General features: G+C 51.7%; 1 protein-coding gene across 3 annotated transcripts in view; it reads left to right on the forward strand.

The window, feature by feature from the left end:
- The window catches only part of ZNF341 (zinc finger protein 341), a 21,658-nt gene extending 6,185 nt beyond the window's left edge, over nt 1-15,473 (forward strand). For all 3 annotated transcript variants that reach the window (XM_026862172.1, XM_026862171.1, XM_026862170.1), the window contains 11 exons: nt 1-146; nt 1,318-1,513; nt 2,737-2,821; nt 3,836-4,026; nt 4,979-5,172; nt 5,963-6,171; nt 7,599-7,695; nt 9,282-9,414; nt 9,847-9,958; nt 10,773-10,843; nt 12,041-15,473. The exon at nt 1-146 is cut by the window's left edge and continues 118 nt beyond it. In XM_026862172.1, coding sequence (XP_026717973.1) covers nt 1-146; nt 1,318-1,513; nt 2,737-2,821; nt 3,836-4,026; nt 4,979-5,172; nt 5,963-6,171; nt 7,599-7,695; nt 9,282-9,414; nt 9,847-9,958; nt 10,773-10,843; nt 12,041-12,555 — 1,949 coding nt within the window. In that variant the 3' untranslated portion in view covers nt 12,556-15,473. The remainder of the gene's footprint in view (nt 147-1,317; nt 1,514-2,736; nt 2,822-3,835; nt 4,027-4,978; nt 5,173-5,962; nt 6,172-7,598; nt 7,696-9,281; nt 9,415-9,846; nt 9,959-10,772; nt 10,844-12,040) is intronic.
- The last annotated feature ends 1,436 nt before the right edge of the window (nt 15,474-16,909 follow it).

Genomic DNA, 16,909 nt, shown 5'->3' on the forward strand with positions numbered 1-16,909 from the left:
CTCCCCCGCCAAGCATGGGGCCTCCTGGGCAGCCCAGCGCCGGCGGCAGCGGGGTGGTTGAAGTGTACAGCGCGCCTGCTCCCCTGGCAGCAAACAGCACGGTGGAGATCCAGGCACTGGGGCTGCAGCCCTACCCGCCCATGGAGGTATGGCCGGGGGCTCTGTGGAGGGGCTCAGTCCTCCTGGGCCTTGTCTAACGAGCCAGGCTGCTTGGCAGTCACCCAAACCAGAAATGCAGAATTAGAGTCTAGGAAGATGAGTTGGGTTGTTTGACAATGATAGTTTCCTCTGGGAGAAGGTGCTGAACCAAAGGGTCTGGACAAGAGGTGGGGATTCTGAGAACAAGAGGAACAGTTAAGAGGGATGGAGGACTTGGCTGGCACAGGCTTAGGAGACTCAAATATCTGCTGTGGTTGAGGGATACCTGCAGATGTTGGGAGTGAGAGGGAGCTGAGGTGAGGGGCTCACATCCCAGAGAGGTACAGAGCACTGTGCTGTGCTCTGCAGGCTTAAGTGGAGAGAAGAATACAGTCTAAATGTTGATGAGCTTGATAAGGCAGCTTTTCCTAAAGAGAGGCACAGGCAGGGGTGGATTTACTGGTGGGTCAGCTGTTCACAGCCTCCACGTTAGCACTGCTATTCACAACAGAAACTCCTGGGTGTGACAACTTTGGCAGCCTTATTTTTGTAGGTGGCATCTAATCTGGAAGTGCCAGTGATCAGAAACAGAGGGGGATGTTGAATATGTGTCTGTGCTAATTTATCAGGGTGGGCAACAGAAACTCCCTCAGGCCATGTCACCCCAGACTGATGCCTCTGTCTTTTTCTCAAAGTGTCCTTTTCTAGTATTGGTGCTAATGTAAACAGCTGTGCTTTGCCCTCCAGAGTTTTCTTATGCTTTCCTTCCTTTTTGCAGTCCTGCCGGGGCAGGCAGCAGGGCCTGGAGATCCCTTCCTTCAGAGGGGGTGTGAACCCACAGGGTCAGTGGTGATCATTCTGGTAACCTGTTCCAGGGGGATAAGAAACTCTTGTAGGCATGAGACATAGATGAGGGACTAGACAGCTCCTTCAGAGTGTTTCTTTGCTGTCCTGTTCCTGCTGTAATAACCACTGAATACTTTCTGGTGTTCAGCATGAGAGTTTCACACTGTGCAGGGTGTTAGTTTTAGTTAGAGATGCACTGTTGGACTGGTGAACCAGAAATGTGATCCAGTTTGTCTGGAGGCAAAAAACTCAGCCAGACTAAGCCTGGTGTGGCAGGTGTTGCTGGAGATGAAGGTTAGGGCTTGTTTCCACTGATAAATTGCACTCTTGCAGGTACCAAGCCAGTGTGTGGAAAGTCCCGTGTACCCTTCTCCTCCTGTGTACAGCCCTGGGAAGCAGGGATTCAAGTCCAAGAGCACCAGCACTCCCACGCCTTTGACCAGCGCAGGAGGAGGCAGTGTGGTTGGTTTTGATTCCACCTCCACTGCCAAAACTCGGCGCTGCAAAAATGAGAGCGGGCTGCAGGAGGGTAAGTGTCCTTACAGCACTGGCCCTGCACTAACCTGTAGGTCATCATGCTTATCGCGTGGTGGGCTGTGGAGCCCCAGGCTCTCCAGGCCTTGTGGGATGGCACTGTCTGTGTGTGCAGCTGTGAGGGGGAACACAATGCCCTACCCAAAGCTATCAGGAGGAGGAGGAGGAGGTGTGGACATGCTGCTTGTCTGTCACCTCTGAGTGTGCATGAAAGGACTGTGCTACTGCATGGGCCAGCTTGTGCTAAATCTCTGCAGCTAAAGGCTTACCTGGATCACACCTGAAATGGGGAAGATCCTGCAAAGTAAGGTGTTAGAGCTTGGTAATTTTAACCTAAGGAAGCCTGCCCACCCGCAAGGCTGGTGGGGTAGGTGTGGCCTGGCCCTGAAGACTCTCCTCAGGGTCCCAGCTGACCCGTCCCTGCCATGTGTTTTAGTGCCTGTGAAGAAAACATCCCTGTCCCCAGGTGAGGCAGGAGTGGCCTGCGCCGTTACAGGATGGAGGAGTGTCAGATCCTCCACCGGCCAAGCCTGCCCAGTGCTGGGGTGATGCAGCACACTTAGCTGCGCCCAGGCATGAGGAGGAGGGAAGCCTCATGGCCTTCGTCCCCAGGAAGGCTGGGCCTCTGGAGTTACAACCATGCAGATGCTAGGGTTTAACCGTATTTGCAGAGGTGTGAATGATCGTGCAGGCTGCAGCTGTCAGTGCAGAATGTCCTAGAGCAGCCCATGGTTCTGCTGTTTTCCATTGGTTTATACCCCATCATAGTAGATAGAAGATGTGACTGACTGATCTTCTGGATGGCAGAAATATGCATGTGCTCTGGCTGATGGCTGACGTTGGTGAGTTCATAGGAGAGAGACAGAACTGGGGCCCTTCCTCTCACTAATCCTGTGTCTTTTCCCAACACTCAACATGCCTTTAAAGTAGGTGCTTTGCAGCACAGCTGGAGGGATCCCTGGAGTGGTTATGCCTGAAGGGGATGGCCCTGCCCCCTCCACTACTACACTCCCCAGTACTTCTGGAGTTAGCTCAGGCTGTTAAACGTATATTTGTGCCCATAACCTCTCCCCCATCTGGCCAGCCAGATATTATGATTTCATAAGCCCTTTATTCTTGGTCCTGAATAGGCATGTCTTGGGGTGAGGGCCCTGTGGTGCAGGGGGGACAGGGCTGTGCCACGTGATCTCATTCCTGTGTGCACTCTTTCTCTTTCAGGCAAACCCAAGTCCCCCAAGCTGAAATGCACTTACTGTGACAAGGCCTTTACCAAGAACTTTGACCTGCAGCAGCACATCAGAAGGTAATGAGTGGCTGGGGTGGAGGTGGGCACTGCCCCACTGAGGGAGTCTGCACAGTCCAGTAGAGCTTGTGTTTGTTATGGCCCAGAATCTGTGCTGTGCTGGGAGGTGATCCTTTGTTCCCCCCACTCCAGGACACCTTCTCCCCAGTGGCTGGGGTGAAGGTTGCATCATGGATATAATCTTGCTGATTATGGGCTGGGACTGGAGAGTTGTTTTCCTTGCTGATGAGATTTTGAAAGCCAAACCTGCTGTCACCTGATCACTGGAGCAGCAGCACCTCCACTGCTTGCCTCTGTCCTTTACCCTCCCTCCCTAGCAAGCTGCAGCCTTTGTGTTTGCTGGTGTTAACAAACTGTGACCCAAGCTCAGTGGCTATATAGGGAGCTCTTATAAGAGAGCTTTTCTCTGTCAGGAGGCAGTTGAAATCTTCACTGGAGTCTGCTGGACTCAGGACAGATGAGCAAGTGGTGGTTTTGCTCCCCTTGCTGGCCTAGACTTGCCACATGACATACACCATAGGATAGAGTCCACTCTTCCTGCTGAAGCAGGAGGGCAGGGAGAAAGACCTTTCTGCTGTGGACAAGGGAGAGCAAATTCAGGGAGATCAGGGGGCTGCAAGCTATAAGAGATGTGTGCAGGGGAGGGAGGGGTGACAGGGAAGAAAAAGGTTGTACACCTGAGAAAGTGATGGGGTCCCCAAGGTGCATGTGGACACCCTGGCAGCAAATGCCCTGATGTTGCTGCAGAGCTCTTTTCCTCTCCCATTTCTTTCTTTGATCCCTTGTCATCCCCAGACCGCAAGCGTTTTGTCTGTGCACCAGGCTTGTTTCCCCAGGCCTCTCACAATCCACTTACTCCAGTTAATCAGGTCTCACAGCCCTGGTTTGACCAGGTGCTGATCTGCCACGCAGAGTGCCTAGCACAGTCCTGCAGGAGCCTCCCCGCCATGGTCCCTTGCCTGGGGGCTGCCTCCTCTGGCTGCCAGCTGCTGATCCGGTGCCTTCTGCCTTCAGTCACACAGGCGAGAAGCCCTTCCAGTGCATTGTGTGTGGCCGAGCCTTTGCCCAGAAGTCCAATGTGAAGAAGCACATGCAAACCCATAAAGTGTGGCCTCCAGGGCTGGGGTGCACTATGTCCCGCAACTCCATCACAGTGCAGGTCATGGCCTTGAATCCCAACCAGCCGGAAGACGAGGAGAACACAGGTTTGCTGCCTGGGGATGGCATGTGCTTGGGGGAGAGCAGTGGTGTGAGGAGTCTGCACATTCTCACACCTGCAGACAGGGAGGGAGGGGAGACAGGAGCTGTGTGTGCTGTTCACATTCCTCCCGTGGGGTTTAGCAGCACACACTAGAGCAGTGGGTTGGATTTGCTCGACTCCAGCTGGCAGGTGCATCCTTTCGTACCCCAAGCCATGGAGGATTCGGGTGCTGGTGGAGACAGTGACTCCAAACCCTGCAAGTGTGTGCTTGTGGACAGAGTGAGGTGTCTTCCCCCTTTTCACTCCCTGGGAGGTGCAGTTTTGGCAGTGCATGAGCCACACTTGACAGCTCTGTTCTAGTCACCAGACAAGCTGGTAGTTTAGCAAAGCCCAGTGCTCTCGCTTATTTGCAGTGTGCAAGTCATGCCTGAGCTGGGTCTGGCCCCAGCAGCCAACTGAAAATACCTGAGGCAGAGAAGAACTCCTTGCAGGCAGATGGAGTCTGGACACCTGGTAGGAGGGGAGGGAAGGCAGTGTCAGTGTCATGTCTAGGACAAGGCCCCCCTGGAGCTGCTTTCTGCAGACATCATGGACTCTGTGCTACTGGCTAGGTCTTAACCTCCTGTCTCCTGCCAGAGATGGGAGTAAATTCTGGCTCTGGTTTACTGGTGGAGGCCTGTTCTGCTGACTGCTCCACAGAGCACAGTTATGTCCCTGGAAAAAGAGACTGGGTTAAGGAGGAGCAGATGGAGTAGTCAGAGCCCTTACTAACCTGTAGACAAATTTATAACTACCCTGTTAGAGAGTGAAATGAGTCTGATCTAAAGAATCTTTGCAAAGAAGGAAGAACCCGGACACAGAGCCAGGCCTGGTATGTGTCAGCAGCATGGGGCTTGCAGAGCAGCTTTCAAAGCTGTCTCATGGCAGGCTGTGACATTCTCTCTCCCTTTCTCCAGGTTTGACTCAGCCCTCAAGGAACCCTGCACCACCACCCCAAGACATGAGCCCCTTGGAGGAGAGTGAGGCAGGCAAACTGGAAGCCAAGCAGGTTGTCTTGATCGATAGCTCTTACCAGTGCCAGTTCTGCCCCAGCAAATTCAACACTTATTTCCAGCTCAAATCGCACATGACACAGCACAAGAATGAGCAGGTAGGGACAGAGGGTGCCCTGTGTCAGTGGTGAGATTGGAATGGGCTTCGTATAGTGCACTGGCTCCCAGGATCTGTCCTTGGTCTCTTGCTCTGTAAAGCTGCCAGTGCTTCCCATGCAGCTCGGTTCTCTGCATGTCTGGATTGCAGCTCTGTGGTCTGGGTGGCTTTGAAAAGCTCTGCTGCTTCCACCCTGCCAAGTGAGAAGTCAGCCGAGCAGTTTGGGTGGCTAAAGAAGAAGCAAAGTCCAAAATTTTCAGTGTAGGTGGCCCTCAGGACAGTCACCACTGCGGTGCTGTGGTCTCTCCCACTCAAGTGGTTTCAGGTGCTCACTCGAACACCCCTTTCTCCCACCTTGCTTTTTTAGGGGAGTGCCCTGACAATCTGTGTGTACAGAATGTGCAGCTCCCAGCAGGTTGGCTTCACCTGGAGCTGTCAGCCACCTTTTGATGCTGAGCTGCTCTGCACTGTTCTTTAAAGACCCCTCTGAAGAAGGCAGCAGAGGAAGGGGATGTTTTACCTCCACATTGTGTCCTGCTGCAGTGCAGGGCAGGGTTTCACTGCTGTGCTCTGACTGAGCTGTGGCCATGGTGGGATGCTCTGGGAAGCACAGTGCTGCTTTGTTCATAACATCAGCTCAGCTGTTCTCCAGCACAGTGGGTCAAGGGGCAGTGGTCCCTTTCTGTAAAGGCAACGGATTCCAAAAAGGAAAGCCACTCTGTCTGTTGGCAGAGGATTTTCCCTTTGTTTCCATGGTGTGCCATTCCAGTTGCTCTCCCTTCTTCTCCCAGGTGTACAAGTGTGTGGTGAAGACCTGTGCTCAGACCTTCCAGAAGCTGGAGTCTTTCCTGGAGCACATCAAGAGCCACCAGGAGGAGCTGAGTTATCGCTGCCACCTCTGCAGCAAGGACTTCCCCTCCCTGTATGAGCTGGGCGTCCACCAGTACTCCCACAGCCTGCTGCCCCAGCACAGCCCCAAGAAGGACGTGGCCGTGTACAAGTACAGTAGCAATCAATGCTCACAAGGCTTGTAGGAGTGAGTGGGTGCGGAGTGTGTTTGGCTGAGAGCGGTGGGGGCATTAGAGGGAAGAGGGGGCTGCGAGTCCAGTGGCCATGGTTCTTTTGGGCACCCTGATGGCAAATGGGGGGGCCTCTCCATGAGGCTGCTGTGACCAAGCACTTTGAAGGCAAGGAACCTTTCAGAAAGGCAGTGAAAGGCTGGGGTCAGTTATGTGGGAAGATTCCATCACTGCAAGTCCTCTTACCATCAGTCAAGAGTGAGATGGGCACAGCTGAACCTGCACTGGACTGGGTCAGAGATCCAGGGAAGCACTTTCCCAGCCTGTTTTCTGGGATTCTTAAAAACCTGCAGCAAAGGGAGTGTGAGTTGTAAAAGATGTGAACAGAAAAAAATTCCTATCCCTTTTTGCAAAAGGGTCTATTACCTGGGGAAGCCTTTCTACTAATGTAGGGGGAGAGGGTGAGGAGTTCCACAAAGAGCGCTCTGGAGCTTTTGAAATGCCTGTAGAGACATACAAGAAGAGTAGGAAGTCCAGAAGATACTGGAGCTGCGTGGAATAAATATCTGCTACTTCTTGCATAGATCGTGATTTCTAGTTGTCCTTGCACTGCGGAGCTTTGTCCTACAGCTTGCTTGTGGGTATCTTTGAGATCAGAGCCCTGCTTGTTAGAGGAGGTTTTAGTCTGATCTAAGGAAAAAGGGTTTCACAGGAGATACACACTGTGAGTGCCTCTGTACTCACTGTTGATGATGCATGTCCCCACTGCCCATTATCAGTCAGCATTGGCAGAGGTCTCCAGCAGAAGTACTGCCAGGATGTGTGAGAACAGGTGAGTTAGGTGGAGAGGGCCCAGGTGGTTTCAGAGAGGTGGAGGCATGAGCAGAAGCTTTGTTAGATGCTGGAGCAGCCACGTGGAAGTGTGTCACCTTGTGGCTGCCCCAGCCATGAGGAACACTGCTGTTGTGCTGTAAGCCTGCTCTCAGCTCCTTCACTGGGAGCTGTTGTCTTTGTGCAATGAAGATGGAAGGAGGTGTTTTAAGTAAGGTGAATTTGTTACTTAGGGCTTGTCTCCATGAGGAAGCAATGTGGAATATGTGCTCGGGCCTGGGTGCTCCTGTGGGAGTCTGTGTGGAAGAGCACTAGCATTTAAAAGCTTCTCCACCCAGTTCTCCAGCATTTCCCCCTCGTGAAGGATGCTGTGTGAGTGTGATCTGGCTATGTGGGTTGCTGGGATTTCAGAGCACCTGGGGGGTGGTGGTGGTATTGTCTGTACCAAACCGACCCTGTCAAATATCAACCTGGAAGGTTGAATGGGCTGGGCAGTCCTGCCCGGGCTCTGCCTGCACTGTGGGGTTTGCTGGCTGTAGCCTTGTTCACAGGCTCTGTCCTTTCTCTCCGCATTCAGATGTGTGAAGTGTGTAAATAAGTACTCCACCCCGGAAGCCCTGGAGCACCATCTGCAGACAGCAACGCACAACTTTCCCTGCCCTCACTGCCAGAAGGTGGGTGGGTGACCTCTGCCAGAGCCGGTCCTGGACATGTAGCTAGTGCTCTGAGGGCGACGGGAACCCTCGGCTCTCTTTCCTCTCCCTTCCTACCTCAGTATGGACTGGCAGGCTCGCGAGTGCTTTTCAGAGAGACAGAAGTGGTTGCACCCCTGGCCTCCAGTTCTCTGGCCTCTCACGCAGAGTATGTTCCTCCCTGCAGTGCTGACTTTTCTCCCAGGCCCTGTTTGCTGAACAGATTTTCTCAGGGGAGCTCCCTTACTCCCATGAAAGCACAGGACTGCACACCGGGCTACTCTCCTAGTTTCTTAAAAGCAAGTGTAGCTGGAGGAGCAAGGCTGGTTGGGGAGGTCTCAGAGGGGTGGCAGTGCCTTTGATGCACCGTGCCTGGCTACCTATGGCTGTGAGGGTTGGGCTCTCCTGCGGGAGCTTCTACACCTCCACTGCTCTCCTCATCTCCTCTTGCAAGTCTTCGGGTTCCCCCTCATTCCTCTCCTTTGGACGGGTGCTCTGTGTCCTTGGCAAAGAGAAACCTGTCTGAGTGATGTGACTGGGACTGGAGTGATGCCCAGGTATGTTTTGGCTGGAAATGCTCCCTTCAGCACATCCCCCGAGGGGGTTTGAGGGGCAGAATTTTGTGGGGTTTGAATTATAATAAATTACTTTTTGAAATCCAGACTAAAATTTGGACTTGCTCCTCTGTTTATAGCAAAGGAAATGAAAATCCTGCAGTGGGGGCAGGGACAATCTCAAAGGCGTGGCCACTCTGTACTGAGGTAGCTCAGGAAGGGGAAACGCACTCCTGCCATGGTTAGTAACCCATCTTTCTTTACCTGTCTTGTCTCCACTTCCCCCACCAGGTGACAGCTGCCCTTCTGAGCCTAGGTGGGATTTTCAGCATGCATCATAGGGGTTTGAAAGCCCATTATCTGAAGTAGCATTTTTTATTTCTGTTTGTATTCTTACGACTGGTGCTGTTTCCTTGAGATGTGAGAGCACAGCTCTGGGTACCAGAACTCCTGGCTCTCTTGTGCTTATCTCAGATGTGTGTTTGCAGCATGCTCATTAGGAATTCACTTAGCTTGGGTATTTCCAGTATCCCCAGTAGCTAAAGGAACCATTCCTACTGGCTCTATGAAGATGATGAATGGGAGCCTTTGGTAATAGATTGTCAGGAAAGAGAAACTGAAGTTAATGCTGTGGGAAGGTAGTAACTACTGGGGGTCCTTGCCCAGCCTGTCCTGCTGCTGGCTTTGGTGGGAGACTGGGCATCCTGCTGGGGTGCTGGTCCTCAGCAGTATGGTGCTACAAAAGTTAGCATCAAGGTTTCAGATTATGTGTTTCTTCAGGTTAAGAAGGTTTGAGGGGGGAGTGTTTGTTGCTTGGTTGGTTTGTTTTTTTAAAGCTTTATCTGTGTTTTCCTTATACAAAACTGAAGGTTTTCTCAGTGTGTCCTTTCTGAGAAAGCAATCACCATGAGCTTCTTATGCTTTCTATACAGGCCACACCTCCCATGCCTGTGCGGGCTCAGCGATGTCCTTTGTGTGCTGCTGCCTCTTAGCCTTGGTTTTGTGCATTAACAGGTGTTCCCCTGCGAGAGGTACCTGCGCCGCCACATCCCCACGCATGGCGGGGGCAGCAAGTTCAAGTGCCAGATCTGCAAGAAGTTCTTTCGCCGAGAGCACTACCTCAAGCTGCACGCCCACATCCACTCGGGTACGGGCTTCCCCGGCACTGCAGTGCTCATTAGCTCAGTATCACAGTCCTTCCTGCTCCCTGGAATGCCCTGGCTATTTTCCTGATAATGGGAGTAACAGAGTTGACTGTCTGAGGCATTTGTAGTAACACGGGCTCAGATGTGCGGTTTTGGTTCAGCCGCATGTGCAGTGCTGCACTGGTCAGAAGTGGAACACAGAGGTGGCTTCCCCACTGCCCGGGGTTGCAGAAGCCAAGGAAGCTGGCCCTGGTGAGCAGGAGCAGCATGCAGTGTGGATTGTATCCATCCATTTCTGCATCAGGCAGGGCAGGGAAGCTTGGGGAAGTATATAGAGAAGCAGAGTGGCACAGCTGCCACAGCAAATCCTGAACGTGGCTCGAGAAGCCCTGTGTGACTGGACTCTGACTCTTGGTCTCTTTTTTTTTATCCAGGTGAAAAGCCTTTTAAGTGCTCAGTGTGTGATGCAGCTTTCAATCGGAAGGACAAACTCAAGCGACATATGCTGATCCATGAGCCTTTTAAGAAATATAAATGCCCCTTCTCGTACGTAGCATGTCTCCAGCATGGCAGCATGTCTTAATGCGGTGGGGATGAGGTTTGGGATGGAAGGAATGTCTCCTGAAGGTACCCGAGGGTACATGTGTGGCATCTGCCATTCCACTGCTTCTTGGGGAGGCAGGAATGCTGTGTGTTTTTGAACTGGGAACCCAGAAGTCCCAGTTCTTTATCACTGACTTCCTGCGGGGCCACATCATTTCATCTCAGTTCATCAAATTGCCTGTAAAATAAAGCCTACCTACATGGGAGGCTTGGGGGGCTTGTACCTGGGGAGCACTGGGGAAGAGAGGGGTTATTTTTTGACCACAAAGCACAAGGTTCCCTGAATGATGGGCTCTCCCCAACTGCCATGTCTCAAAAAGCACTTGGCAACATAGGAGCTAATGTATGAGCTGGGGAAGCCCGAGTTTAGAAGGTGCACCCCCAAATCCATGGCACAGCCACGGGCCTTCTCAGATATCCAAGACTGACCTGCTTCTCTCTGCTCCAACCACCTTGTAGCTCCTGCCAAAGTATTTCTGTCTCCAGCCGGGATCTTGAACCTGCTGCTTTTAGGAGCATTCATAGTGAGACACAGGCCCTGTGTGATCTAGCAAAGCCATGTGTCCCCATAGCAGCCCGTTTATTTCTTGCCCCTCTCCAGAAGGGCTGAAACAGAGCTCCTACCGTGACTGCACCCAGGGACCTGCCTGGGTGCTGCTAAGGAGGAGGGTTGTGGATCTCTTTGTGGTCCAGGATCTGTTTGTACATCAATCCTCAGCTGATCCATGCTGCTCACCAGCATTTGTTGTTCTTACAGAAGCCACACGGGCTGCAATAAAGAGTTCAACAGGCCTGACAAGCTGAAGGCTCACATACTGTCCCATTCGGGTAAGTGCAGCTCTGCCCATGCTGCCAGTGGTTGGGAATGGAGTGGGGGGGACTCGCTGTGGTGCTGCAGGAGCATGTTACAGCAGTAAGCCTGAGAAAAAGAGCAAACCGTGGAAGTGCTTCTGTTTTATACCCTCAGAATTGCAGGAGGTTCCTTAGAGGTGCTTTCCTTGCAGTGTCCCTCCGCCCACCACTCAGTTACAGTTACTGTGTAGTTTCCTGGGGGAGAATTTTCCACCATGTGTGATACAGTATTTCCCAGATATAGGCCTAAATTCTTACTATCATTTATTAGCTTTAGATTTCTTTGTATCTCTGTTGCTGCAGGCCTCTTTAAGTGAGCTGGCATTCACAGCTGTGTCTGTGCTTTAGGCTGTTTATTAAGGCAATACAGATCTGTAGGCAGGACCTGCTGGCGAGGGGCAGAACAGAGCTGGATTACTCGGTGTGTTTGCTGTCGAATGAATTATCTACAGTCCTCCGTCCACTCCTCCCCAGTACTATCTCACATTCAAAAGATCTCTTGGGATTTGACTCCCTTCTCTCTGCGTTCAAAAGCAATGCTCCCACTCCTAATAAAGATGCATAATTTATTCCCATGCCCTTGGGAATGTTCTGACTTGTCTCTTGGGGTAAAACTGTAAGTCGTTTCTCATGCTTGTCATGTCCAAAGCCCTGCAGAGTGTGATCAGAAGGGACTGTGCTGACAGTGCACTGGATGGTTTGTGTCAGACTGTACATCCCCATACTTGGGAGAAAAAAAAAAAGTGAAACTTTTTTTACGTACCAAATACGTTTGAAAAAAATTCAGAGTTTAACACTGTTTTGCATTTTTATCATGATTACCTGCTATTTTTTTCTGGTGATATTTTGATCCTCTTATTTGAGGCAAGAACTATTGTTTTAGCCCTTCCTAAACACAGACTTTCAAGATGTAGCTGCTCACCTTTCCTTGCAAACTTGCCTGAGGTCTCCTTAGACCATGGGGTTTTGGGTTTGTTTTAACTGGCAAGCTGAAAAAGAATGGGGCTTCTTGGGTGAGGAGGTGGCTGTTTTGTGCTTTTATCAGGGAGCATCTCCTTGGAAGAGGAGATGAAACTGTCGTGCGCTCTCTCGACATGGTGCAGGTTTCCTGAAGATCTGTATTAGGATGCAGAGTCTCTAACTGAGCTCTCTCTCCTCCGATGCTCTGTGCAGGGATGAAGATCCACAAGTGCCAGTACTGTAACAAGTCCTTCAGCCGACGAGCCCACATGATAGAGCATCAGCGCTCGCACACCGGCAACTACAAATACCGCTGCCCCACCTGCAGTAAAGGCTTCACACGCCACAAGTACATGAAGGACCACAAGTGCCGGCTGGGCTCACCCAAGGACAAAGACCTGCAGCTCAGGAAGCCCCAGAAGAAGCGGGTGGCGCGGGGGCGCAAGGCGGGCCTTTCCCTCCCCAGCCAGCTGGGCCTGGCAGAGCTGAAGGACAGTGCTGCTGGGGAAAGCTCCCCCGAAGGCGGCCCTAACAAAGAACCCTTCCAGGAGTCAGATGCAGTCCTGTCCATCGTGGTTGGTGGGTCGGGAGCTGCTGACTCAGACCTTGTCGTTCCTGGGCAGCCCAATAGCATCGCATCCAATCTGGCCCTCGCAGAACTGCAGACTGCCTCTGATGTCCCCTGTACCATGCTGGCTGTCCCCGTTTACATCCAAACGACAGAGTGATAATGCATAAAGCCACTGTGTGGCTGAGGGCTGCTGCTGGGGCTGTCAGACTCGGTGCTGAAATTTATCCCAGTGAAAAAGACCAAAGCTCTTGTGGGGAGGTAAATGGATATGGGAGAGAATGGCTTTCATCTCCACTTGTTCTTCCCATCCTTGGGCAGAGGACTGCTTGGAAGCCACTGACGGCTACAAGGCACTGAAGAGAATGGCTCCATTATTTCTTGACCCTCTGCCTCACCTGTCAGCCTAGGGCAAGAAAGATTGAGATCCCTGAATCAGGGTAAGAAGAAGGAGGAGCATGCAAACCTGCAACAAACAGAGCTGCTGAAATCAGGTGGCTTTGCAAATCACAGCCTGTTCCATCTGTGGTTTTTCTGGCCTAAAAGCTGTATTGCCCAGTATTTGGGTGGCCTTTCTGAGAGCAAACAATTGATCCTTCCTAGTGGAAGCAAGTTCATCCTGAGATCCTTTGGGAACACTGTTCACAAATACCCTGATAGACTTATCTATGGTATCTTTCTTCTCTCTGTCTCTATCAATAGAAAGATCACCTTGTCTGTACTACATGTGTTATAAACACCGTGGACCTCATGCCGTGTAGAGTCAGTGGGTGGGAGCACGTGTGCGCATTGGCTCTTCTCTCTGGTTGGTATTCTCTCCACAGTGTTTGTTCAGTTTTTTTTTTCATATCCAAGTATCTCCAAGTGCCTTAGACATCAGTAAGTCAATTCTTGTGACAGATAAATGTGACACCTTCTGTGTACAGCAGGAGAGACTAAGGCCTGGGTGAAGTGACCTGTCCAGGGTCACACAGGAAGCCTGTGATGCATCCACGAGCCAGTTTTCTAGCTCTGGACTAGGTGCTGTTGTGCAAGTCCTCTGTCAGCTGCTTCCCAGCCAGCACATTCCCTCAGCTCTGTTCTTGGGCCAGCTGTTAGTAGTTTCAATGGGTCACTGGCAGAGGGGGAGGTGGTGTGGTTGGGTAGCAAGAAAGTCTGCTGTGGCTGGAACAATTCCTCTTGGCTTCTCCTCTATGATTTCCCAAGTAGGAGTCCCAAAGCCAGCACGGGAGCACCAAACTCAGGAACTGAAAATTACCATTGTGCAATGTTGGCAGAGGAGGTTGCTCTGCTCTCCCGTGCCTTCTTCTTGCTCCATGTTTAGGCCAGCCAAGCCGAGCTTTCTCTGGTAAATCTGTGTGATGAGCTGCTAAGTTGTCTACAGATGAAAAATGATGCATTTCCAGCCTGTTTCTCTGGGAGTGGTGCAGAGCAGAGTGTGGGTTCGGTCAGTCCTGGGTGCCAAAACTCTGGCTGCAGAGTGCCCTGCCTTGCCATCTGTGGGTGCTTCTGGCTGCTGGAGCACCCAGCCCAGCGTTGCTGCTCTGACCAGCCCGACCCTGCTGCTGGCCTGAGCTCCAGCCCACCGCTTGCCCTCAGGGTGCTCTTCCCATCTCCTTGTGGTGTCTCTTGCTCAAATCATAAGAACAGCAGAGACAGTGTGCTGGGGCCCTGCCCATCATGGCAGCTCCTCCTGGTAGTGTCTGCTCCCAGGCTGCACCCAGTCTAATGGTGGGTTACGGTGTCACCCCTGGAAGGCTGTCACATGGTTCCTGTCAGGATGGGTCCCAATACCCGTTTGCTTTGCTCACTTTCCTAACTCACTTCTTGCCCTTTTCCCTTTTTTGTGATGCTTCTGTACCTCCTGCTGTTGGCGGGTGTTAGGAAATGGAGCATGGGGCTTTCAAGGGGAGGCTGGAGAAGGGGAGTTGTTCAGGCTCTAGAAGAGGTTGAGGAGAGGTCTTGCTGCTGCCTACAGCAGGCGGGGGTGGAGAAGGTGGAGTCAGACTTGTCAGAGGTGCATAGGGATGGGACGAGAGGCAGCAGGGACATGTTGGAACATGGCAACTTCTGACTTGATACATATAAAAAAGACATTTCTGCCAAGAGGGTGGTCAAAGGAAGGGGGCTGCAGAGAGGCTGTGAGAGCTCAGTACCTGGTGATACTCCAGCAGAGCATCCTCCTCTGAGCGGATGTGCTTGGGAGGAGGTGGCTGGGCCAGAGACCTCCAGATGGCCCTTCCTCCTTGCGTGTTTCTGTGCTTCTGTGAAATGTCTTGTCTGCTTTGAAGGACAGAGTTTATTTGCCCACAATGTTTGTTTTAAATACTTGGCTCTCACAGGAGGGGAACAGTATCAGGAAATAGTTTGCTAAATATACTTTTCCTATTTTCCTCCCCTCTGTACCCGTGCCGTAGGGTGTCATTATGTGGTCTCTGGCGCTTGCTGCGGAGCTGCAGTCGGGTCTATTCTGAGCAGATGATGAGTGGGTGCAGCACTCCTTCAGCTCGGAGGCACCATCTGGAGGCCTAGCCCTTCCTTTCTGGCCCCTGCTTCCCACCAGCCCTGCACATAGGCCAGCCACTTGAAACGAGATGCTGGAAGCTGGTTTCCACTGGCCACTCTGAGTGTAATTCAAGGAGTGGAAACAGCCACAAAACAGCCTCTGACTGTGGGACACAGGGTGAAAGCGCTGCGCTGTTTGCTTAATATGCATTTGCATGTGCGGTGGGGCTGAACCGAAACAAGTTCTATCAAGTTTTATCTTGAGCATAATGAGCGTACTGTAGTATCAGAGCTACTATATGTAAGATAACAGAGGTCCCTGATGGGAAGCGAGGCTGGGCTGGCTGGTTGTGTGGCTCTTGCCTTTGGAAGCTCTGTGGATGCAAGTCCTAGCGGCGTTTGGTGGGTGCTGCAGCCCCAGGAAGACGAGCAGAGGAAAGGATGATGCAAGTGTGGTGGCTGCTGTTTGTCGCTTCCCAGCTGCGCTGCCAGCACGGGAGCCACAGCAGGTGCTGGCAGCCTTGCAGAGCTGGGTGGGTGCCCCTGCAGCCTCACCACCCTTTCTGTGGAAAGAAAAATCCAGTTATTTAAAACAACAACAAAAAATCCCCTCTCCTCTAGCTGTACTGCCTGCAGATTAAATTTTGACATGGAAAGAAATGTCATGGGAAAGAGAATTTCATTAGAAGACTAAATGCTGTCACTGAGCCATGGTGAGGCTCATGCAGACCTCAGGACCATTCAGAACACGGGGACCAGTTGTGCAGGGAAGGTGCCTCATCACAGCGGGTCATGCAGAAACCCTCTTTCTTCTTCCCTGTCCCAGTCTTGTCCACCTGCTAAAACTCCTCTGCAAACTTGGAGTCAGTTGTGTACAAGCTGTTCTATTTCCTCCTGGACAAAAGGGAAGAGTTCTACCCAGAATTTTACCCCATGGTGTAAATCAGCATGGGCCAAAGCATAGTTAATCTGCTCAGGACACAAATTTTGTCCTAGCACCTTTCCACAGGGCTGGTTCCATCCCATGTCATGGGTACAGTTGTTTTCTTTACAAAACCACTGTCAGAAGCATTGTGGCATCTTCTGGAAGTTCCCTGGAGTACCCCAGGGCCAGAGCCATTCCCTGGGAGAACTGGAGCCCATAGTGGATCAGAACAAAGGTCTGTGGCACTCAGCCTCCACTTCTGACAGCAGATACTTATGGGACTAAGAAAAAGGCAGGTAAAATCTCTGCTGCCACATGTACCCTTCCAGTCTCCAATGTAGTCAGCTAGGAAGGAGCTTTCCTACCTTGGGAGGGGTTTCTATGCCTCCATGGATTTTTCTTGTGTATTTTTTTGGTTTTTTTACACATCTGCCATTATGGCATTAGCAAGGAGATGAGGCAGGATCCATTACACAGCTGTGTTGCCGAACTCCCACCTCGTGCATAAGCAGTTGTTTGGTTCATTTTTCCTCTTTGCCATTTGGTGTGTATATCCTGGGCCTGTTTTACAGAGCACTAACTAGTCCAACCCTGCTCAAAAGCAGTGATTTTCTTGGGCGATTTCCAATGGTAAACTACTATTGTCTAGTCTGTTTCCACAGCACCCCTGTGAGTGGAGAAGGGGGTGTTTATTCCTTTTACAGATGATGGAGGCCAAGCACAAGAAACAAACCTCCAAAGTATCCAGTAAAGGTTGGTCCCAGGCTGAGGCACTTAAGACTTGATTTCTTTGTTGGACTGTACACAGGTACCATGGTCACAGAGCATGGAGCTACATCCACCCTGATCAGCAGGGGTGACTCAGCTGTCCAGGAAATAAGGAGCTCACTAGTCACCGCCAATTAAGCAACCATAACTCTGGATTTAAATGCTTGGGTTTTCTAAAGTTGGCAAGTTGAGAAAGGGAAGTTCAAAAAAACAAACGTCACCTGATGCTCTCTCGGCACCTTAGTGGGCTGTGCTCGGGTGGCAGCTTGGGGGACACATTGGTGGTAACTAAGAGCAGCGTGCTGTCCCTTGGCGG

This window comes from Athene cunicularia (assembly GCF_003259725.1).
Source record: "Athene cunicularia isolate RWA chromosome 20 unlocalized genomic scaffold, athCun1 chr20_part1, whole genome shotgun sequence".
Taxonomy (NCBI): Eukaryota; Metazoa; Chordata; class Aves; order Strigiformes; family Strigidae; genus Athene; species Athene cunicularia.